We start from the raw sequence: 26524 nt of genomic DNA, 5'->3' as shown, positions 1-26524 counted from the left end.
TTCCCTAATAACTCAAAAACTATCCAACACTCTGTGATGATATTATTTGTGTATATATGCATGTCATAGTATTAAATGATGCAAAATCACTTCTCTATTTGCATAGATTCTCTGATAAAAAATAAACTACAAAAAATGGTCAAATATCAGTATATTGCTTTACATAAAATAAAAAATATTGTTTATTAAGGAACGTAGTTGAAAGAGCATTATCTGCAAACATTTCAGAAATCAATTAAAAAAGAGAGAGAGCATTAAAGAGTTTAACAGTGTCTGAGATATGAGGGAAATGCTTCACCACTGCACAATGAATTGTCATCATTTTTGTTTTTGAAAAAAATTGTATAATACATTTTTTTCATATCGCAGAACGAGAATGTCTTACACCTACTAATTTTCATTATGGTACAAGTTACAGCAACGGAGCAAAAAAATGTTCAATATTTTCAGAATTTTACTGCTGTAAGCTATACCTAACCCCTTAAATGGATATCGGCCACTCTGTGTTTGCAGGTCCCATATCTTATTGATTGTTTCTTATTCAGAATGTCTACTGATTTCCAATGTTTCAAATTCATAACTTTTCCATTACACTTCAGTGAAATTGATGACCTCTAGGAAATATGTGTGACCCAATGACAACGGTTTTTCTTTTCTTTCTTTGTTCTTTTTTTTATAATTATCTCCTACGAGAATGCCAGTCGAGATGCAAGCTGAATGTTATTCTTATGTAACTAAAATTGTTTAACAACATGAATAATGTAGTTATGTATAACTTGCACTATGCCATTCATCAAATTCTTTATGTCTAAAGAAATAAAAACATTCAACTCTCATTTAGGATGGGGTGGGTGGCCATTTTTAGACATATTTATCATTACATCTATTAAGATAAGGGCTAACAACCCATCACCGTAAAAAAACAGCTTGTTACGAAACTATACAATAAGCCTTGGAATGGGACTGATTCTCTGGCATGATAAATAAATAAATGAATAAATAATTGAATGAATAAATGAATGAATAAATAAATAAATGAATAAATTAATGAATAAATAAATTAATTAATAAATGAATCAATAAATAAATAAATCAATCAATAAATCAATAGATAAATAAATGAATAAATAAATAAATAAATGAATAAATTAATGAATAAATAAATTAATTAATAAATGAATCAATAAATAAATAAATCAATCAATAAATCAATAGATAAATAAATGAATAAATAAATAAATAAATGAATAAATAAATGAATGAATAAATGAATGAATAAATAAATGTATAAATAAATGAAGAAATGAATGAATAAATAAATGAATAAATAAATGAATAAATAAATAAATAAATAGATAAATGAATAAATAAATAAATGAATAAATAACTGAATGAATAAATGAATGAATAAATGAATAAATAAATAAATAAATAAATGAATAAATAAATAAATAATTGAATGAATAAATGAATGAATAAATAAATAAATAAATGAATAAATAAATAAATGAATAAGTGAATAAATAAATGAATAAATAAATACAACATAAATAAATGAATAAATAAATAAATGAATGAATAAATAAATAATTGAATGAATAAATAATTGAATGAATAAATGAATGAATAAATGAATGAATAAATGAATAAATGAATGAATGAATAAATAAATAAATGAACCAATAAATTATTAAGAAAATGAATAAATAAATAAATAAATAAATCAATCAATCAATAGATAAATAAATGAATAAATAAATAAATGAATACATAAATAAATAAACGAATAAATAAATGAATAAATAAATCAATAAATAAATAAATAAATAAATAAATAAACGAATAAATAAATAAATAAGTGAATAAATAAATAAGTGAATAAATGAACAAATGAATGAATAAATGAATAAATAAATAAATGAATAAATAAATAAATGAATAAATGAATGAATAAATAAATGAATAAATAAATGAGTAAATAAATACATAAATAAATGAATAAATAAATAAATGAATAAATAAATACATAAATAAATGAATAGATAAATAAATGAATGAATAAATGAATGAATAAATAAACAAATGAATAAATAAATAAACATAGAAACAAAGATATAAATAAATAAATAAATAAATAAATAGTAACTATATAAGTTAGAAATTAAGTAAGTATGTAAAGGCTAATTTACACGACGACACTGAGTTTCACAACTAACTTCATGAAAGCACTGAAGTGGAAATTTGTTAAATGGAGACACTTGTGTGTACTGTAGTTTCATGACAACATTTGTATTTTGCTTCAGCGATATTTGTTTAAATGCGAGAGCAGTAGCAGAGATACTTACTACTGACGTTAAAAAGGAAGGAAAATAGAAAATATGGAGTCTAAACTACAGCATGGCTAAAGAGAAGATCGCATTTAGGATGTTCTGCAAACTTACTGAAAGAGATAGTTGCAGAAGATCCCAAACGTGATCACAATCATTTAATAATGACTTTGGAACAGTTCTATTTTTTTTTGCTTATTTTTAAAGTCTGTGTCATTTAAATGCCACAAACACGTTTACGTATATATATCCCACTTCATTTCGTAAATCAATCAACAGATCAGGACGTGTTTAACCTCGAAACTACAAGTTTCATTTCGCGAAAAGTTGGAAGCAGCTGAAACTTTACAGTGTTGTAACTCAGTCTCGCCATTACATTTACGTAGGCTATGCGCATTCAAATAAGAACCAGTTACAAAACCTATGGTCGGTTTTTCCAAGTAATGTTAGAAAATTTACCCACTGTTAAACTCTAAACAGTTTGTTAATTAATAAAATTGTATGTTTTCAACACCAGTTTGGTTAAACAGATTGTTAACAGTTTGCTAATTGCAAATGTAGGATTTCGGGCAATTAACTCGTTTAACAATTAGTTAAATATGGCCGATGTCTCCACAGCTATTCCAACAGAAGTTGCGAAATTAATATTTTGTGTCTCTCTGTAGGGAATGTTTAGCCTATGACTGGTAATATAACATTTAAAAAATACTTTGGACTGTTTAAATACATCATTGTTATTTTATTTCTTTCGTATTTCGTATCCATAATAGCAATGAGGAAATATAACCTTACTATGTAATTGAGCGGTTTGCCGGAAAAAGGGCGTATACGTCAATATGACGAATTGAGATACATGCAATCTAAGACTTTAAAACGCACCTGAATAAAATGTTATACACGCACGCAGTCCTGTCCTGCAGGTATGTACAGTACAATCAAAACAAAATTTCGCTACGAATTATTCACTACATTTTAAACCGTTTTCCCGAAGAAGGGCGTATAGGTCTATCCACCTTTTTTCTGGCAAACCTGTCAATTATTATTCAGCACGTCACCTACAACTTTCATTTGTCAACTGTTTGTTTATGGAGCGTGGCCTACTATAACAGGTTGTCATTTTATGCAAGTTTCATGACTCACTCTATAATATAGAATTTAAATATTAATTTTAGCCAATCACAAATTGTCTAACATGTGTAGAATCATTACCAACTGCTGTTGAGTAGTTAAAATAGTGCTAACAGACGTTATAGTTACGTGTTGGTTATCTTAAACAAAATTATGTTGAACAAATGGAAAATACATTAATAAAGCGTTAAAAATAAACAGACTGTTAATTTAACATTCGTTAATCAAAATTAAACATCACTTGGACAAACTGGCCACTAGTGTCGTGGTATAAACTAGCATTAAGTAATAAAGTAAATAGGTAACTATTTAAAGAGGTAAGTATTTAAATAAAGAAACATTTAAATAAATAAATATTTAAATAAGTACACATTTAAATAAATAAATCTTTAAGTAAATAAAGAAAGAAATAATTTAAGTTAAAATACGAAGGGGATCCAGGAAATAACGACCGTTTTGTTGTAATAATTAAAAAATATATATTTATTTGAAAAAACAAAGTCTGTTACATAACTGAAGCTTCCTTTACTTCTCTACATAACCACCACCTACATTTAAACATTTGTCGTATCTGTTCACTAGCTTTAGAATTCCCGTGTTATACTCCTCTGCCGCCAGTTCATTAAGCCAGGTGTTCACTGTCTTCTTCAACTCTTCATCACTTCCAAAACGCGTACCACCCAGAAAGTCTTTCAGCTTAGTGAAAAGGTGAAAATCGCTAGGAGCAAGGTCTGGACTATAGGGCGGATGATCAAAGATTTCCCAACCGAATTGATCTCACATTTCTTTCATTCAATACAGTATCACCATACACTTCTTTCAATTGCCGGTAAATTTCTGCAGGTTTCAAATGTCGGGCATTCATATATCGACTCACACTCCTCACCTCACAGTCGGCGGGATTATCAATCACGTCGTTCATTTTGAAGTAACACAAAATGCACAATGGCGACTTGTTGCAACCAGTACTCACAACATTATGAGAACACATGTTAAGGAAGCCAGTTGACCTTCAAACAAGGAAGGGGAGTCATCTGCGCGGCGGGTATGCGCGAACGGTCGTTATTTCCTGGATCCCCTTCGTAACTGTTTGCTTGTAAATTCTATGCCAATGCATCTAACAAGTGTAAGCACTTACTATGCAGTAAATTATAGTAACAACAATTTATGTTCGGCAGAAAATGAACTAAAAGAAGATAAGGCAAAAATTATCAGTGGTGATGTAAAAACTAAAGTTAATATAATGTAGTTAACATTCAGCATTGCAGTCTCAACGACAATAAACATGGTGGAAATGATTTACGAGTGACTACAGGATGAAGAAATTGAAAGAATGAGAGCAACAATTCTATTCCCTGGTCCCTGAATGTAGCAGCCGTATCAGTCAGTAAATAACAGAGAGAGAACTACCGACCAACACACTTCATCAACTGCACTCACCTCAGCTTCACTCTTCACGATAGGCAAGTCAAATGCTACGGCAGTTTCCGCTAATGGCATCTCTGATTTCACTTCGTACCTGTCGTCCATACATTCCATCTTTATTTCAGCGACGTGTAAATGTATTAAATTTCCTCCCTGCAAAATAATTAGGGAAAATATCATACAAAGATGTTCACGAACACTCCGGCAATCAGAGTATCCAGTCTTAAACTCGTACAAAGAGCTCTGTCAGTGTGCAAGATTTAAACCCTGAATACCTCCGTTCAGTCAGGATGGATGTAACACTTGGGCAGCATGTTACTTGCAACCTTTTTCCACAGAGGTATTCAACTATTGAAAAGGAAAACACTCAAGAATATATTTATTAAAGAATTTAGTGACTTGCGTTTCTCAAAATTATTTAAGATGTGCCTACTTTTCGTTCTTTCAGTCGATAATTAGGTATGCCTTAATTTTCGGGGGAAATGGTAGCAAAATTGGGAGTGTCTTGATTTTGCAAAAGAAAGCCATTAGAATTCTATCACAGTCTACTATATACAGTCGCGAAGCTTGAGGTGTTTTTTTTTGCAAATCTCGTGATAAAGCGCTCCAAGCGGTTAGCAACTAGAAACAATAGACTGTCCATGGTCGACTTTGGACTGTGTCGTATTCTATCGAGTGCTAGCTCGTTGCGTATTTCACATTGATGCTTGTGAAATGTTCGTTATTGGTTGTAATGAAAATGTTAAATGGCTAAAATATAATAATTGGAATAATAACATGGGACAAGGAGGAGACGTTTGTAGTGCTATAAATTGTAGCAACAGTAAGAGAAAGAGGCCAGAGTTATCCTTTATCCGATTTCCGAAAGATTCAGAAAGGTTCCTGGGTTTCCACAAGAATGCTGTGCAGAAACAAAACTGTTAATTTGAAGTTCTTTGTGACTGTTAGAATACATTATATCCTTAAATTTCACAATGAAATGTTTCAGTCTAACCGAAAGGACATTAGATACGGTTAAAGTTCTGTCACTTAGGCTGTTAAATTTCCAGAGAAATAAAGGTTAGGTCTATTTTTTTTCAGAGGATATATTTTTAATCGTAGCTATTAATTTTGTTATTATTTTTATGTGATATTTTACTAAAGATGTAGAAAAATTGAGTTTGTTTTAATTAAATTTATTGATCACGTTTTATTTTCAATTCTGGTGGGATTATTATTGCTTAGGCCTACTTTTTTCTTCAAAGGATATGTTTTTAATTATAGCTGTTAATTTTGTTGTTATTTTTATTTGTTGCTTTACTAGAGACGTAGAAAAAGTCTGTTACAATAAAATGTATTGATCACGTTTTATTTCCAATTCTGGTGTGATTATTATTGCTTAACCTCATCCCACTTTGTTAACTACGTAAGCCTACACTACAAGTACCGGTACACGTAAGTTACCCCATTAATTCATATTTCCATTATTATTGTTGTAAAGGGAAATGCAAATTAATATTTATTGGTTTCATAGTTAATTATCGCTATAATCTTGAATGAGTGAAGCTATTATAGTAAATTTCAGTTCGTTTTGCACAAACAAAATTTATATTAACTTATTTCTTGCAGGTATCTTCGAGTTTATGTTGGAATTTGAAATACTTCATTAAAATAATAAATTAACTTTATGCATTTAATATTTCAATAATGGAAGGAAGGTGTTAATTTTTCCAAAAGAACACGACAACGAAAGTGTAACATATTTTGTCGGCAGATAGGAGAGAGATCTGCATTGATGAGGCGATAGTAGCGATCCTAGTAGTGGGCAACTATCCATGTTTGCATTTTTACTACTTATTGAGCTTCGCGACTGTATATAGTAGACTGTGATTCTATGTCAATCAAATTATCTTGAACATCGTCGACCTCTTTTCAAACAATCACAGATATTAAATGTCATAAATTTATATATATATACGACCTAGTCCTTTACACCCGACAAAATATAGACAGTTACTCATTAATAGCCAATATACATCATCATGAAATTAGAAATAGCGAACAAAGTATTCCATACTGTAGATTACATAAAACTAGCCATGGGGATGAAATTATATAATAAGCTTACCAGTCAATATAATAAGTTACCAACCAATAGTTTCAAAGCTAGATTTTATAATTGGCTTTTAATTAATGCTTTCTACTCTGTAGATGAGTTTCTTAACATAAATTCATACGAAATTGTTTTTAATAAATAAAGTTATTTACATTAGTTCAATTATTACATAAGAGTGAAGTGTTTTAATTAATTTTATGCTCGACCATGTCGAAATGTAGTAATTAAATACCAGGTAGCAGTCCTTTAATGCATGTCATTAAAGTACACCTACTCATTAAAGTACAGGTGTTCAGCCAATGACAAATCAGCTTACAGGTGTTCAGGCAATGACAAGTCAGCTTTGTACCGTTATAAAACCGCAAGTATCGATTATTCTCGGATATGCACTCGAAAGAGAATTAGCGAAAAGTCACGGATGCTGGAAATACAATACTGTCGCAGAAGGTTATGTTCTGTTACTATAATAATTAGCGTTAATTCTAAATAATATTCAAATGAATGCAATTTGTCATCTCGTTTTTCAATGTCGACTTCAATAATCAAAGTTATATCAAGTTTAACGGGATTACATCAAGGTCAATGACATTATTGTTTCTCGGAAAAAAAAAATTACTTTCGCGTCTGCGCACATCTCACAATTCACGACCTAGAACAAGGTCACTTCCGATCTTATCAGATACAAATAAAATGTATACATCTCAATAATTTCAAGTTAGAAATATGGTCGAGCATAAAAAAAAGCCGTATGAAACTCGCCTATAATGGTAATTAAGACGCTCGTATGAAAATTATTAAACTCGCTTGCGCTTGTTTCATAAACACCCATACTCGCTTCTTAATTACTATCATTATAATAATAAAAATGATTTATTTTAGCTGGCAGAGCTAAGGCCGTAAGGCCTTCTCTTCTACTCAACCAGCAAAAGTGTATATTATAGGCTCGTTGTATAATGTGCTATTCTGTCATGGGGATGAAACTATATACTAAGCTTCCCAGTCAATATTATAAGTTACCAACCAATAGTTTCAAAGCTAGATTTTATAATTGGCTTTTAATTAATCCGTTCTACTCTGTAGATGAGTTTCTTAACATAAATTCATACGAAATTGTTTTTTAATAAATAAAGTTATTTAGATTAGTTACAATTATTACATAAGAGTGAAGTGTTTTCATTAATTTTAGAGTTTCAAAATATTTTGTGTTTTCATTCTTATTACTGGTTTCAATTATATGTGTATTTTCAAATGCATGTTTTTTTGTGATGAAGCATATCGCTGTATGTTTAACGGCTTAATAAATTGAATTGAAATGAATTATTATGGCAGACTAGAGAGTATAAATTTTCTCTGAGCAGATTATTGGGTCTTTTGCTGCAGACTTTGAGAACACACACTGCAGTCTAGAGGGCTAAAACAGACACGAGGGATTCAGTCCACTCTTTTTTTCTGTTAATCGCTTTCAACTCTAAGCAACCTTGACAGAAAATTCTAACATCGTTTCTTACCAAGATTCCGCCACTGAATTTATAATCCTGGAAATGCTCTTGGCCTAAGTCATTACTCCTGGAAATGCATTTTAACCAGACATTCTGAATCTTCTAACCTCACTTACAGAATCCTTTTTTATGTCTGTTACATTGCAATGGCTTCACGTATTAAATGCGAGTATCCCAAATGCGGATATACGAGTAATTACCCCACACAATGTTTCTTCAAAATACCGGGAGATAGTTAAAACGTTTGTGTTTTCATTTACAATATAAAGCAATGTTATCACTCGAAACTAATTTCATATACAGCCATTCCAGTCAAATTGGGAATTCTAATGAAAAAGAAGTCTTTTCCAGAAATGTTTGTTTATTATTTGTGTAAAACAGAGATAATGGTCTAAGTTTAAATATTAAATGTTTTATTTTCAAAAGGAAAATATTTCCCAAGTTTTATGGGCAACAAATCTAAGTGATCTTGGGTAGGTAATGGGTACTTTTTGTTTCCCTAAAGTTTGCAGCACTTACACATTGACAGATCAGTTGTTATTGAATGTTTTTCAAGGAGCTATTGTTGAAGAAATATTTTGAGAGCCTGAACTGATAATTTCAGAGGTCCAGGATAAAGTATTTTCTTTTCTCTGTACTTTATTCTATCTGCCATTTATTTTAAGTAGATTGGGTTAATAATAATTAGCAAGTTTACAGTTCAAGTAAATACCATGTCTTAGAAATGTCACAGTTCTTTTGAAACTGGGAAAATGAAGGATATAAACTCATCTGTAACATCCGTGACATGAAAGAAACGGCTATAAAATATTTAGCGATTATGTTTTTGTGAACTAACTGGATGCCAAGAGATTTGCATTGCTTTCACATGGACACTATATGAATGGATCTATTTTTGTTTGAGGCAAATGTGTGAAGTGAGTTCACAAATCTTGTAACATCCGTGACAGAACCTTTTCTTTATTTTCTGCAGTAATAATAAATTTTATTCAGACACTTTTGTTCTGTAAATGATACTGATCTTCTAAATTGATTCTAATAATAAAAGTAGAATGAAGTCATTCCATTTTCATTATATAGAGTTTGAAAATAGCAAAAATGTGACATCCCTGACAACTGAAATTGCTGTACATTGATAGATTTTCCTAACCACGTGCATCACAAATCATTTATGTTATCAGACACTAATATATATATATATTCATTTAATTACGTACATAAACTTACATAAACATACTTTTGTTATTTTTGAGCACAGGATCAAGAAATCTTTTCTATATTACAATAAAATAGCAAACAGTTCATTCCAATAAAGATCTTTGTTTGTACGTTTATGTAAAAATAAAATATTGTTACTAAATAAATCTGAGATATTCTAACATAACAGATTTGGTTGGCCGTGTCTAAATGATTTCAAACTTCACAGCCCATTTGCTACTTTTACTTTTTGGGATATCATGTTCTGAAAGTGACTCAAGATTTTTTTAGAAAAAAAATGTATTGGCTCAAGATTTTTTAGGTAGAAGAAAAAGTAAAAATTGTAATAGGAATGGTTACATTTCAGGTTTGATCTAAATAGTGAATATAACGGGGAAGTGCAGAGAAGTATTTTGAAATGTCCACCAACAGAAATGCATACAGAGTGTTAGTTGGGAGACCAGAGAGAAAAATACCTTTGGGGAGGCCGAGACGTAAATGGGAGGATAATATTAAATGGATTTGAAGGAGGTGGGATATGATGCTAGAGACTGGATTGATATTGCTGACAGGGACTGACAGCGGGCTAATGTGAGGGCAGCAATGAACCTCCAGATTCCTTAAAAGCCAGAAGTAAGTATATACTGACTTTTAAATGATCAAGAAGGCTATAGAAATAAGTAAATATTCGCATTACGTAGAATGCTTTTATTCTTACGAAAATGAGTATGTTCTAATGGTTACAAGTAATACAGTCACAGGAAGTGCTCAAAATCATAAGTACAAACCTTGAGAAAGTACTTAAGCTTTATTGTTACTATCCATTGGATGATAAGAATAAAAATGAGTAAACAGTATATATTAGACTTATTTTAGTAAATACTCTTGTTAGTAAGAATAAAAGCATTTGAGAACATACTCATTTTTGATTGCAAATTCCTAACATGAAAGCATAGTAGAATATACTCAAGTGTACAGAATACATACTCATATTTGTTAAGAATAAAAGCTAGTATATTCACATTTTATAAGTTCTTTCTCATGCTATACTGAGTATGGTTTTTAGTAAGCTCAGTTCAGAGTATCTGTTGATCTGTGTTCAGTTTAAAGTTAAACTGAAAAAATTGCAGAATTTATGAACGTTGTAGTGCCTCATGGAAAAATATAGAAAAATACGTGACCATGTGGATCCAAACAAATTCACAAACCTTTAACTTTTCACAAAAGGAAATGTAAACTGGTTAAACACGTAAATGTTCTTCGTAAAAAAAGATCTATATAAAAATATGAAAGACTATGAAATGATAAGGTTAGATTGTATTGTTATTTATAATTAACAATTACAGTTTATTTTGTAAAATTGCAATGTGGTCAATGGGGATATATAACACGAGTATATACTAACGTTTAAATGATTAAGAAGGCTGTTGAAATGAGTATATATTCGCGTTAGGTAGAATGCTTTTATTCTTACAAAAATGAGTATGTTCTAGTGGGTAGGAGTATATAGTCACAGAAAGCGCTCATACTCCAAAGTACAAACCTTGAGAAGGTACCTGAGTTTTACTCTCACTACCCATTACGTCTCGACTAGTCTTATATAAGGACAGCTGGTTTGAGTCTTGATGGGAGGAGAAATTACTTCAAAACATATCGGCCAGTGTATGATACACAACATTCTGAGGAATTAGAGGACATACAATATGTCGCGAAAACTGCTTCCACGGATCAGCTATCAAGGCTAGTGAGATAATGATAACCATACTAAACCCCTGTACAGGTAGGATGATCGTGCACCTCTGTTGACGCATGTGACGCGAGGACAGCAATCGTGTAGTCAGTTTTGGCTCTGTATGAACAGACGCATCTAGAATTGTTATAGGATACTTTTTGCATCATAAGCTATTTTGTTAAAAACGAACCATTAAGAAAATAAATATAATTGCTCTCAATATACCTCAGATGAAGGCTTCTTATCTTCAATATCCGCGATACCACTTGTCTGTATAGCCAGTGGGTCGCACTCAGGTTCCATCTTGATCACGTCCATTACGACTGGAAAAGGAAATTAAGAAACTTAAATTTACATCCAGAATGTCAGCTATCTGGGTAGACTTACTGGCTTGGTAAATAATTCGGCATCTGCTTTGTATGTGCATTTCTGAAAGCGCGTGCGAACACACACAAAAATTAACACAAGGGTTAAGGATGTTTGAGAATAAGGTGCTTAGGAAAATATTTGGGGCTAAGAGGGATGAAGTTACAGGAGAATGGTTAAAGTCGCACAATGCAGAACTGCAATACTCGGTCACAATATGATAACACGCTAGAAATACCACTCCACACATCATCTCTTTATTTTTCATCTTTCACTGTTGCTACTTCTCGTCACTGGAATTCTCTGCCGCACTTTAATTTGCTTTAAATATAAATTAGAAAAATATCTTATGATGAGTTGCCAGACCTAACGCGTTGCAAATATTTAATGGAATGTGTTCCACTGTATTTATTTTTATTTTCTTTTTTGTTTCTTATTTTTATTGTGTAATCATGTAAATCGTGTTTATTTATCACACTTAACGGCAATATGTATCCCACTGTGTTGTTTTTTTATTATTAATCTATTTTTTGTGTACAATTTATTCAATTGTCGGTTTCTGGTTTAATTATGTAAATCCTACTTAATTGTAATCTAATACTAATATGTATACTAATGTGTTTATTGTTATTTTTACTGTGTACATTATTTTTATTGAATTATCGGCTTCTGTTTTTATGTCATTCGTATTTGATTCCAACAACATTAATACGTACTTCACACTGTATTTATTTTTATTTTATGAGGTAAATTTTTATATAACTACCTCTTTTGATCTCATTATGTACCTAAATTGTATCAGCATGTAATTAATTAATTCTGATCCAGTTTTATTTTCAACTATGAAAGCAGGTTTTAATCCGGGTTGAGTGTAAGAGAACACCTTACGGCCTTAACTCTACCAGGTTAAATAAAGCCATTATTATTATTATTATTATTATTATTATTATTATTATTATTATTATTATTATTATTAATTTTATTCTTCACATAACATAATTAGGAACATTAAATCCAGACGTTTGAGATGGGCAGGGCATGTAGCACGTATGAGCGAATCCAGAAATGCATATAGAGTGTTAGTTGGGAGACCAGCAGGAAAAAAGACCTTAGGGAATGCGGAGCCGTAGATGGGAGGATAATATTAAAATGGATTTGTGGGAGGTGGGATAAGATGGTAGAGACTGGATTAATCTTGCTCAGGATAGGGACCAATGGTAGGCTTATGTGAGAGCAGGGATGAACCTCCTGGTTCCTTAAAAGCCAATAGGCAAGTAATTATGGAGTGTGACTATTGCGCGGTTTTTTTAAATAAGGGCTCTTGGTTATAGGGTAGTTTTATAAGAACACAGTGTTTCGCTTTTTATTTGTAGGAAGTGAAGGGAACATGTTTTTTTTATTAGTAATTTATTATAATTTATAGGTTTGAATTCGGCGGGCGTTGTGAAGATTGGTGGCCCTTTTTCAGTGGGGGTTGTTGTGATTGCTTGGTGGGTGGAGGAGTTCGAGTGATCGATCGACTGCAGTATTGAAGAATGTGTCTTTTGTCTCGACTTCAGTCGAACTGGATCGTGTCTTGTGCGCGAGTACTTAATTAATTATCCTGTGTTATCTGGTAGTTGTGCGTGTGGCAATTTTTGGGATATTTTGAAAGCAGATTGGAAGAGAAAGTGTTTCAAGTGTCAAACATTAATTAGCGGTTTCAATGGGGTGATTGGTTGCTGGATGGTAGAGTTCGATTGATCGATCGATCGATTGCAATATTCGAGGCTCTGTCTTTTGTTTTTTTTTTTTTTTGGATCTAGGATGGTAGTGGATACACGTCTGATGTGGTGTCAGCGTGGTTGTACATCTTGCAGATACGAACGTTCGATTTGGTTAAAGTAGATTTTTTATTAACCAAGTTCTACTAAGAAATGCGTGAGTTCTTAATTAATCATGTGATAGTTGTGCGTGTAAAAATAGTGTGGTCATTTTCAAAGCAGACTGGGAGAACCTATAGTCACATCACGTCCAATTGGTAAGTTGCAGAGCTTATTATATTCGCTGGTAATAATGGATTTTCAACTTTTTTTTTTTAACTTTCATTTTCGCCTTATTTAACGTCGTAACCACCTATAATAATGTGTTCTTAGGTTAGGTAGGTTGGGTTGTAGTTCTTTTCCGACAAATGAAAATATTTCTATCGTTTTTACGACGCTAAAGTACGGCGAAAATGGAAGTTTGGAAAAAAATTTCAAAAATAATCGAACTCTATAAGTATCTCAATTTTTAATTTGTAAACGTCAATAACCTTACTCAGATGAAACTATTCTACCTAGTTTTTGCTATACTCTACACATAATTACCCATTTTATTTCCACAGGAAACTTCATAATCTTTTCCATTCTATGCCCCAATATTATTTATGCCAAGAAATAAACCTTTAAGCTTACTTAAAAAATTGTTGATATCTTTTCTCTACATATTAAAGAGAATTTAATTAACGGTAAGATTATACAAACAATTTTATGCTCGACCATGCCGAAATGTAGTAATAATACACCTAGTAGTAGCCCTTTAACGCACCTCATTAAAGTACACCTATTCATTATAGTTCAGTTGCTCAGCCAATGACAAATCACCATTGTAGCATTATAAAACCGCAAGTATCGCTTATTCTCGGATATGCAATCGAAAGACAACTAGCGAAACGTCACGGAGGCTGGAAATCCAATACTGTCGCACAAGGTTATGTTCTGTTACTATAATAATTAGCGTTAATTGTAAATAATATTCAAATAAATTAAATTTGTCATCTCGTTTTTCAATTCTAAATCAATTTCCAGGTTATATCAAGATTAATGTTCATGTTATTCTCTAGAGTATATATCAAGGTCGATGATATTCGTTCCTCGGAAAAAATCAATACTTTCGCATCTGCGCAAATCTTACAATTTAGAAGATCAGTTCCGCTCTTCACTTACATAACCATAACATGAATACTTATGAATAATTTCAAGTTAGAAATATGGTCGAGCATAAAAAGTCGTATGAAACTTGCCTATAATAGTAATTAAGACGCTCGTATGAAAATTATGAAACTCGCTTGCGCTCGTTTCATGAACAAACATACTCGCGTCTTAATTACTACAATAATAGGCTCGTTGCATAATGAACTATTAAATTCCGTAAAAAAATATATAATATTTAAATAAATAAATGCGTAACTGTCTACTTTACGTATACTACTAATAACAGAAATGTTGAATTATACTTAGGCTATTACAGTTTATGGAGGTCTCTTTCCAGTTTTTTGGGGAAACATGTAGTTCCCTTTGAGTAGACGTTTGAAGCTTTTCAAAGCCAATAATGGTTGCCATTCATGTCCATAACCATACCACAGGCAATTATCAATTCGATTACCATATAGATAATCCATGAAAACGGGAATTCAAAACGATCTGATTATCAAGGTCGATACACGTAAAAAGGGGATCGAATCGAATTCAATACTGACTGAGTTGCATGAAAACGGGTATCGTATTAAGAAAGATCTCAATAAGCTATACATGTGAACGTTTGGCATTTGTTTGATCTGTCAGTTGTTTTATAAACAGAGCGGGCAATCATATATGTTGAAAAGGCATGTTGTAATACATAATGTTTTGTTTTTTCCTGAAAACCAATATTGCCATTCTTCATTAACGCCAGAATATTAAGTTTTCATGCGCCTCATTAAGAGAACGCAGCATTGTTTATAGCTAAAGCCTGCAGAGTGACCAACATGCTAACATTTAACAAACATAACTATTTTCGAAACTTCAATTTCCGTAGTCAATTCGTTTTCAATACGTATCGAAAACTGCATGAAAACAGGGATGGCAGAATCGTATTCAATACCGGTACGGTAAATGTATCGAAATCGATTTGAATACTACACGAAAACGTAGTAGATCTCTGAGAAAAATGTGCTTTGTTATGATTATACACTATACATTCTTTTTTATATAGTTCCAAAAACAGCTTCATTCATCGCATCTTGCCAATATATATTCATTATTACGTCAATTACTGAATTCTGGGAATTGTTCCCTGGAGTTTCATGGATCATATCAGGCGATCATTTGAAAATGGTGTCCGTGAACTAGGCATTTGCCGAGAAATGTGTCATCTAGACATTATCTCCCAACCTACAATATATGATAGTATAAGTTCAAAAATTTTGTGCAGAGAGTTAGCCAACAGTTTCGTATAGCCTACTACACAACACTCCATCAATACTGATTTCTTTTGGAAGTAATATCTTCAGAACAACTTGTGGGGCGTTCCAAGATACTATCCTTTACCGCCAGAGCGCTAGTCGTTTAACTTCGTCATTTACTTTCTAATAATATAAATAAAAACAACTAACAATAGGTACCGTTATCCTAGTCATGATAACCTCATAAAATACCAGTTGAATCTACTAAGTTAAGTAGAATATTTAAGAACTTGAAATAAAATTATTTGGTCCAGGAGCATCTATATTTGGCGCAAGCATAATAAGTTGAATACGTTTCTTCATTGCAACTGTATTTAAATCACGAAAACCCAATAATTTTGGTCCAGGAAGCATAAACTATGGTGCAAACATAGTTCCCTTAACTTGTTCAATTGCTCGTATATGTAAATAACTAAAATATACGATAATTTCATACAGGGATATGCGTTTAAGATGTTTCTGAATAACTCGATAAATCATTATAAACCAATGTAAATAGAGAGTATGTTGTATATGAATATACGCTATAAGCCTACATATCTTTTGCCCCCACTGGGCATCATCGTTACGTAAGAAAATGATAAAAGAATGAAAAACGATATGGCTAATGAAGATTTTAAGAAATAGACGAAGGTGCATCGTTCTTAATGATTTTCAGACAAAAAATAATAAAACATCCATAAAATGGAAATTGCAAACCCGCGAGTATGCAATAAACACAAATTAATAAGAGCAAATTATAAAAATTATTTATCTTATGCAATAATTGAAGTCTTGAATGTAAGTTTCCATCCACGTAACAGGTCATACGAAATTGAATTCATTTTATAAAAATCTTTAATATCTCTTCATTAACGTTAAGCCATTAACTTAATATATATATATATATATATATATATATATATATATATATATATATATATATATACACTAAAAATTGATCTAATAACACACCTATTTAATGTCATATCTTCTTAATGTAATATAGTTACAATGTTATGATTTTCATCTTTAACAAACACGTATTTGACAATGAATTTTCGATTCTAGCCTATTTAATTTAATTACTTAACTTTATTAATTCTTTCTTAGATTGAAGAGCATCACCGGTCATAATGTACGTTCAAACTTATGCCGTTAATTAACATCAAAAGACAACCTAACATAGAAACATATCATGTCATAAACGACAACCACAACAACTTTGGTGAATGTAGAGTATCCAACGCCCACTGAACGAATATTTCACTTTTATCATTGCCAATGTTGCGCTGTAATCGTATATGTAAGGTAGGCTATAACAAAAACCTAAACTAACCAAACTAACCTGTCAAAGCAACAAGTTATACTAAATATGTGTAAAATTGGCCTATGTCTCTATAGTGGGCGAGACATAAGTAACATTGACCAGTATCTCTTCACATAATATATCATATAGATTGCAATTTTATTAATTTATTAGTGAAGACTTGCACTTTCATATATGTACATGCATTGTAATCACACGTGTGATTTTAATCAATTGACAGTAAGGATATATTTATACAAGAAAAGAGATACTGATGTCCTAAATTATGTTGTTTTTTATTATGTTTTATGCTCATTAATGTATATTGTATTTTGATTGTAGAGACATATGTACCTATTAGGGATGATATTGCTGCATAAAAAGTTGTATCTGATGATGTCGGCATGACGGACGAAAACGTTAATACAGTATTAAATTATGTAATATAAGGACTTGTACCTTACACATATCGAAAGTAAAGTCATTGACTGAAAATAAACATTTCGTATTACTTAAATGAGGGCCTAAATATATGTCTTGTACCAAGCCATTATACAAAAATGTGCAATGGGTGAAATCAATTCCTTTACTACAGTATAAGCCGATGTGAGCACAATGGCGAGTTGGATTGAAAGCCACGTAGATGTGTGGATACCGTCTCGTTACTCGTAAATTTGTGTGGAATGCAAAGTAAGAATGTATGTGAATGAAAAATTAATATTTATATACCTGTTTTGCTGCCACTCCTAAGCTTTACTCGTGTCCAACATAAAACAGAATAACTAGACTTAATCCAGCAATTTTATGTAAATTCCAGCAATAATAAGGAATGCCGAATTGCCGTGATCACTGTTCAGTTCACGTAGAAGACCGTGACGGTGTGACGCACAGCTTACTGGATTATGCTGCCAAACTGTGTTGCCAACTGGACGGAAATTCCGTCAAAACTGAGGGATTATCAACGTAGCTAACGGGAGAAAAATGGCTTTGACGGGTGACGGATTTTGTGGCGGAAATTACGATTTACATAGTCTTTTGACTTTTTTAGCTACTGCCAATTTTAATTGTTTAATGGATGGGAGATTTTACTTTTTTCTTGAACAGTCCTGCCTGATCCGAACTATGTTTAAGAATCCCCTTTTTCAGATTTCCTTGTAATCAAGTTAGATGTTGACAAATTAATCTACTTGAAGCAAGTAAAGAGATAAGTTTGGACGTAAATCCCGAAATGACTAAGTATATGATTATGTCTCGTGATCAGAATATTGTACGAAATGGAAATATAACAGTTGGAGGTTTATACTTCGAAGGGGCGGAAAAATTCAAATATCTTGAAGCAACAGTAACAAATATAAATGACACTCGGGAGAAAATTAAACGCAGAATAAATATGGGAAATGCCTTTTATTATTCGGTAGAGAAGCTTTTGTCATCTAGTCTGCTGTCAAAATATCTGAAAGTTAGAATTTATAAAAGTTATATTACCGGTTGTTCTGTATGGCTGTGAAACTTGGACTCTCACTTTGAGAGAGGAACAGAGATTGAGGGTTTTTGAGAATAAGATTCTTAGGAAAATATTTAGGGCTAACAGGGATGACGTTACAGGAGAATGGAAAAAGTTACACAATGCAGAACTCCACGCGTTGTATCCTTCACCTGACATAATTAAGAACATTAAATCCAGACGTTTGAGATGGGCAGGGCATGTAGCACGAATGGGCGAATCCAGAAATGCATATAGATTGTTAGTTGGGAGGCCAGAGAGGAAAAGACCTTTGGGGAGTCCGAGACGTAGATGGGAAGATAATATTAAAATGGATTTGAGCGAGGTGGGATAGGATGATAGAGACTGGAATAATCTTGCTCAGGATAGGGACCAATAGCGGGTTTATGTGAGGGCGGCAATGAACCTCCGGGTTCCTTAAAAGCCAGTAAGTAAATAGGTGTGTGTGTATATATATATATATATATATATATATATATATACACAGGGTGTATCAAAAATACGTGGACAAACTCCAGGCATGGGTTCCTTACACTAAAAGAAGGAAAAAAGTTGATATGAACATATGTCCCATAATCCTTTGTTTCCTCGTTAGGAACTGTTCAACACATTGGTACACTCATAATGTGCCAACACCCAAAACTCATAACCAATGCTCGAAATGTCCTCCTCTTGCTTCTAGACATGCATGCACTCGTCGAATCATGGACTGTCGCACCCTTTCAAATACTCCGGGATGATGTCGAATGGTTTTGCAGGCTTCCATGACACGTCGATGAAGAGTTTCTTGATCCGGGATGTCTGCTCCATAAACCAATTGTTTAAGGTGCCCCCAAAGATAAAAATCCAAAGGATTGAAGTCGGGAGAACGTGCTGGCCATTGAACTGGTCCTCCTCTGCCTATCCATCTGTCATGGTAGACACCAGTCAGTGTATCTCGAACAAGGCGACTAAAATGTGCTGGAGCCCCATCATGCATGAACCACATGTTTTGTCTTATGTTCAGAGGCACATCTTCGTGCAGTAATTTTGGAAGAGTGTTTTGGATAAAGTCCCTGTAGATAGCACCTGTAAGACGTGCTGGTAGAACGTATGGACCTACCAGACAGTCACCTACAATTCCAGCCCACACATTAATCCTAAATTGTTGCTCATGTCTAGCCTGAAATACAGCATGAGGATTACGATCTGCCCATACGTGTTCATTGTGGAAATTGGTAATTCCATCTCTCCCAAACGTTGCCTCGTCTGTAAACAAAACTGATGAGACAAACAATGGATTGGCTATTTGTGCTAGAAACCATCGGCAAAAGTTCTCCCGTGGTGGATAATCGGCAGGCGAAAGGCCCTGCACACGTTGCATTTGATACGGATACAAGAGCTGCTCGTGAAGTACCCTCCATGCTGTATTGTGTGATGTACCAGTTGCCACAGCCAATTGTCTTGTACTGATACCTGGATCGTCGTCGGCACAGTGTAAAATGTCTTCTTCGAGATTCGGCGTACGAAAAATTCTTGGTCTTCCTCGATCACCAGTCTGTGGTGCAATGGTTCCTGTCTCAGCAACGCGACGATACACAGCAACAAAGGTTTGATGATTCGGTTGTCTTCGGTCTGGAAACGCCATCTGATACAGTTGTACAGCCTCGCGTCCATTACCATTCGCGCGACCATACATAAAAATTATGTCAGCCTGCTCACGAAATGAATATCGTCCTGCCATGGTTGAACGAAACACTTTAACTCACTCCACGTTCACAATTGCAACGTTGAAGACAGACTAATGACAAATGACACATGTAAACAAGTCTCCATGGCAACAATTCGCCATCTGCAGTCCATTTCTGATACGAGTCACAGCCTTCTATGAATGAGTGCATAAAGAAATGAAGTTTTGAGGTTGGACCTCGAAGGCTGTTGAACGCAAACTTTTAGTAATAAATTAATAACGGGGAAACAAAGGATTATGGGACATATGTTCCTATGAACTTTTTTCCTTCTTTTGGTGTAAGGAACCCATGCCTGAAGTTTGTACACGTATTTTTGATACACCCATATAATGCAAGGCAGTCTATTTATTGTTTACTGGTGAACTACATTTTTTTCAGATCATTTGTTATTTTTAACTGGGTGTCCACTACTGAATTTTTTTATGTCCACTACTAAAATTTGAGTGTCCAATACTAAGATTTGTCTTCACTATACAAAAAGTGATATACAATTTTGCCAAAAAATTCACCCATAATCAAACATACCTAAGTGAATGTACATGTGTTTAAATATATGATGAATATTTTGAAAAATAAATCACTTAAAACATCAACCACTCACAATTTATTTAAATAAAAAAAATGGTTAATTGTGTCCACTACTAGATTTGGGACCCCATATGCCATTAGCAATTGACAATGAGCTTGAGTTACTTCTGTATAGATTATCTTTCAAAAATTAATAATAGTAATTATAATAATCAAAACAGCAATAATGATAGTAATAATAATAATTATTTATTTAATTATTATTTATGTGCTCGACAACAGACACTGGACAATAGAAGTCTAACGCGGTCATACAATTCATACAATTAAATAAATAACTATGGTACAAATTAAATAATAATAATAATAATAATAATAATAATAATAATAATAATAATAATAATATTAATACTATATCCAAAAATTGAAGTGGACACAGATTTTCTAAGTTATATGTTAGAACTCAGGATCTGTGAAAGATATGCTGCAGAGAAGTAGGACCCACTTCCTTCAAAGCTATACACGAAAGCCTACTAGAACTGCCGGATCAGACCTGAGAAAACAACAGGAACTATATATCCTGGCTACATTCCATTAGTCAATGAAAATGGTTGGTGAACTGTTCTGCATTAAATGGGAAAAGTTGAAGGCAGGTCTATGCCTTGGTATTTTCTTTGACAGCAGCAACATCAGCTCCACTAGTTGGCAGTTGTAGGAGTGGTAAAGTAGCGGTAGGGCAGGTGTTCGTGATAGAGATAGGATATGATATCATTCATGCCATTTATGTCCGCAAGATAAACTGGAGTATTCATATATAAAATAATCACGTTGAAATTACAAATATGTTTATGTCGTCATTATTTAAATAAAGCAGTAAAACCAACAACAAAATAGTGGCTCGTATATTACACTCACCTCTCAGTTAAGACTTCATTCTCCTCTGCTGTTACTTCCAGTTTGACCTCCTTCACTTGATCCAACTCACAAAACTCTTCCTGTAGGAGAAGAATATTGAGAAGAATGTGAGCATCCATTTTGTTACTAATGGATTACCAGGAAGTACGGTATATGATTGAAATAAACTGAACAGTGCTAGTAAAACTTAAAAATTGGACAGTAAAAGTTATCACAAGGATGACTGTAGCAGCTACATCAGCCAGAAAGTAACAGAGAGAGAACTACCGACCAACACACTTCATAGACTGCACTCACCTCAGCTTCACTCTTCAGCGTGGGAAAGTCAATTGGCACTGCAGATTCCTCAAATACTATCTCCGATTTAATGTCATACCTGTGTTCTATACATTCTGTTTCTATTTTAGTGACGTCGACATCTAATAAATTTCCTTCCTGTAACAAAAATTACAATATAATTAGACAAAACAGCATAAAAGTTGTTCAAGAAAACCCGTTGACTATTTATAAAGTCCGTCCACATTTTTATTAATACTGATGTCAACAAATGCACATCTAGCTATTCCAAAACCAAAAGTGAAATAATTTATCTGAAAAGCGTCCTATCACAGAATATACGAGTAAAAGAATATATTTATTGGATGATAATATGCTGATAGTATGATCAGAAGGATCCACCATGAAATATAAAGGTTAATATTATTCTAAATAACCTATTATTGATTCAGCTTTAAATTACATAAATGCTCTTCTAAAAAATCCATGGAATAAAAAAAACGTTTTTTTGTTTGAAATATATATCCTGAATTTAAATATTGACACCTTTTTGTGAGTATGTTTGTTTAAAGTGAAAGAAATTTCCGTTTGAAACTTCACATTTACAATATTCAACTTTTTTTAGTTGTGTTTCATGTCGTGGAAGAAAAAACAGTTAATTACAAAGGAATGCGTTTCCTAGTTATAAATGACGCATTTAGAAAATGAAAAGAAAAATAATTGCTCTCAATATACCTCAGATAAAGGCTTCTTCTCTTCTACATCTGCGATACCACTTGTCTGTATACCCATTGGGTCGGACCCAGGTTCCATCTTGATCACGTCCATTACGACTGGACAATGAAATTAAGTGACATAAGTTAATATGCAGAATGTGAAATACTCAGACAGACTTACTAGCTTTTAATAATAAGTCCACATCTGCGTAGTGTGTGTATTTCTGTGCACGCCACAACACACAAAAGTTACCAAAAAAACACAAACGAATGTGTACATCAGCACAGATGAGCATGTGATACCAGCGAATAGGGATTATAAAGAATGGACACTTCGCGTCGGTACCTTTGATGTAGCCGGACTGATTTCAATGACCTTCAAGCCAGCTAGAACGAGACATTCTGCTTTCTCCCTAGAGTTGGCGCTGACATCACACCAGCTAGCAGTCGACACAGCGGAAATATAACACATACAATTAATACATCTAGGTACATTATGTACTCAAATAAAATAAATTGGATCCATAAAATAATAAATCCTTCATTAACTGCAATGTCTGGACTTCCTTTATAATGAGAGTTGAGACGTTGACCCCAACAACAATTAAAATATGTAATGATTTGATAGCGCTCAAAATGGAAAAACAAAACTCTTACGAGAAGTAAAACCATATACCTATATTATATTATATACAAATATTAAACGAATTCGATACTTAATTTTATAATGTACTATATTATTTTATAATATACCGGTAATGTATTAAATCTGAAATATAAAATATTATTATTACAACTAGTTTGTCACTGAGAAATGAGGAAAAGCTGTTAACTTGAATTTATTTGAAGCAAAGCGTTACTGGATTATGCAATAAGGTAGGCGATGTTTGGATCCTGTGCCTTAATACTATTCTCAATTATTATCTTAGCGTATGCTCGATTACACTACCGCTACCGCTTGAAAGTGGAACTAGCCGCTGGCGCACAGAGAAACAAAACACAGGACAATTCGCTCAGTGTCCATTCTTTATAATCCCAATTCGCTGGTGATACTAGGGACATGATACAGTCGTTGTGTAAAAAATAAGTTCGATTATTTCACGATATTGTTTCTCTCGATGTTCTACATATGATTTGTTCCACTGGATTCGATCGGGCATTTTCAACAAAATGCAGATGTCTACTAAATAGTGTCGGACGAGTAAAGTAGGAAATAGACGAAGTGAAAAAAGAAAACAAAAGACATGAAAGACACAGAGTAGAACAATGGAAGATAAGTGTATGAGTCGCTTAAATTATGTAAAGTGTCAGATTATAGTGTAAAGGTATTAAATTAAATAGTGAAGTGATGTAAATAGCAAAGTGAGCGAGGTGTATGAATTAGTCATGTTACATGTCAATAAGGACTAAGAATTAGGAGAGTTAGGAATATAGCATCAGGTGGGATAGAGATTAGGATATATCTATACTACTAATAAATCTGTAGCCGAAATTTTTCCGGTAATTTTCGATTTTCCACAAATAATTGGTCCTAACATATATAATTAACCACCCTGAAACCGAAAATCGCATTTTTGAAATTTTTGTTTCTATGTCTGTCTGTATGTTTGTTACCTTTTCACGCGATAATGGCTGAACCGATTTATATGAAAATTGGAATATAAATTAAGTTCGTTGTAACTTAGATTTTAGGCTATATGGCATTCAAAATACTTTATTTAAAAGGGGGGTTGTAAGGGGGGCTGAATTAAATAAATCGAAATATCTCGCTTATTATTGATTTTTGTGAAAAATGTTACATATGAAGAGTTTCTTTAAAAATGATTTCCGATAAGTTTAATCCATCACAAAACTTTGATAGGACTGATTTTTAATGAGATAAATGAGTTTTAAAATTAAAATAAAGCCATCTAAGATAGTGCAAAGAATTAAGAACGAATGACTTCGTCTATAAGGGGCCTTGGACAATAACAATCGAAACAGGGGCCTTGGACATCAACAATCGAAAGCTATTAAACATAGCCTACAGAGAATGTTTCTGTGTTTGTATGAAGTAATATCAGAAGCTAAATTAACCGATTTGTATAATTAATTATTATTTCACCATTGGAAAGTGTAGGTTCTCTAGATGGACATAATGCTATAATGTTATTACAGTAACGTCTGAGTAAATCGAGGACAGGTAAGATTAAAATAGCTTCTTATGCACAGAAAGTTTGATAGGCTATTTTGTACATTCGTTTTCTGTATTTCTTTAAATAATATTGATGTACACTCATTTTAATCTCAGAGAATTAGCGAACAACGAGAGTGTATTGATTTAGTATGCAGTAATAGTACGTTAGCTTAGCAATCCATTATTTTATAATTCAAATTTTAACTATGCTCAGTTGAATCGTGTTAAAATACATAAAATATATATGCAATAAATGCAAATCAAAAAAATTGGGTAAAGAGCGAAGCAGATTATGTTGCGCTGTTGTAAAAGTTGTTCCCTGGATCAAACGTCCTATTTTAATTATGTAATTACTTTATATTTAATTCTAACAGGTGCAACGGAGCGCACGGGTACGGTAAGTATAACAAATAAGAGATAGTAACGGTAATGAAAAGAATGTATCATAAAAGTAGAGAGAGAATAAATAGTAAAAAGGGTATGAGTAGACAAAATAGGTTCGAATAAGGAGATCAGGAGTGTAATTTCGTTTTTATTTTCGAGAAAATAAGATGACGTCATGAGTAGCGGTATACGAAATATTCGCTCCTTCGGTATTGTGCAATTGTTCCTTCCTGCGTAATCAGAGTAAAACATTCTCTATCAATATTCATATACTGCGTATAATTATTAATGTGGAGCATAGTATTCACAAGACCCAAGTTCCATATACAAATATTGTAGAAATAATGTGACAATACAACGTACAACCGGTAAGCAAGAATCAACTGTATGTCATACGAGAGAAGTGAAAACTTTTGCCGAAATACATTATACATATTACCACGCAAAGAAAGAAATACTTGTCTGTAATACAAGCCGATATAAAGCACAACGGATTGAAAGTCATGAAGAAAGTTTGTAGATGTCGTTTACTCCAATCTTTTGCGGAATACAATGCAACAGTAAATTGTCCACTGTGCACTGAAATATTTACATTTACATACCTGTTTGTGCCGTAAATCTTAAGCACTAGGTAAGACCAAAATTAGCGCAGAATAATTGACTCTATACAGCAAATATACACAGACCTAAAAGAAACTTTTAGAAAGGATAACTATTCTAGCTGGATAGCAATTCACATAGAAGACCGTGAGACGTAGGTTTCTGGATTACACATGCCCAGTAATGTGAACATTATAAACTGGATACACAATACCTGTATATAAATTCCAACAAGTTAGGTAGTATCTATCTCTTTGATAAATTCATTCTGCCAAAGAGTTTCCTAAGCCTCTAAGACGATTATCGTAAACTGTGAGCGAGGATTTAGGGGCATAAATCTTGTAAAAACTATAATTAGACAACGTCTTTCAGTAAAAGGAGTTTGCTCTATGCTA

General features: G+C 32.7%; 1 protein-coding gene across 4 annotated transcripts in view; it reads right to left on the bottom strand.

Moving 5' to 3' along the window:
- Positions 1 to 26245, bottom strand: part of LOC138692058 (zinc finger protein 664-like) — a 213484-nt gene extending 187239 nt beyond the window's left edge. The window contains exons 1-4 of one of the 4 annotated variants that reach the window (XM_069814923.1): positions 26132 to 26245; positions 22989 to 23086; positions 22275 to 22412; positions 21978 to 22057 (exon numbers count right to left, since the gene is read on the bottom strand). In XM_069814923.1, the coding sequence (XP_069671024.1) occupies positions 21978 to 22057; positions 22275 to 22412; positions 22989 to 23081 (311 nt within the window). In that variant the 5' untranslated portion in view covers positions 23082 to 23086; positions 26132 to 26245. Of the gene's footprint in view, positions 1 to 4895; positions 5034 to 10423; positions 11521 to 11628; positions 11727 to 18029; positions 18167 to 21977; positions 22058 to 22274; positions 22413 to 22988; positions 23087 to 26131 lie in introns of those variants that run through there. The other 3 variants (XM_069814920.1, XM_069814922.1, XR_011330002.1) reach the window with 3 other exon arrangements.
- Between the last annotated feature and the right edge of the window lie 279 nt (positions 26246 to 26524).

The sequence above is a fragment of the Periplaneta americana genome, chromosome 16 (assembly GCF_040183065.1).
Source record: "Periplaneta americana isolate PAMFEO1 chromosome 16, P.americana_PAMFEO1_priV1, whole genome shotgun sequence".
NCBI classification, from domain to species: domain Eukaryota; kingdom Metazoa; phylum Arthropoda; class Insecta; order Blattodea; family Blattidae; genus Periplaneta; species Periplaneta americana.
Note: the sequence above shows the minus strand (reverse complement) of the source record. Positions and strands in the feature narration are given on the sequence as shown.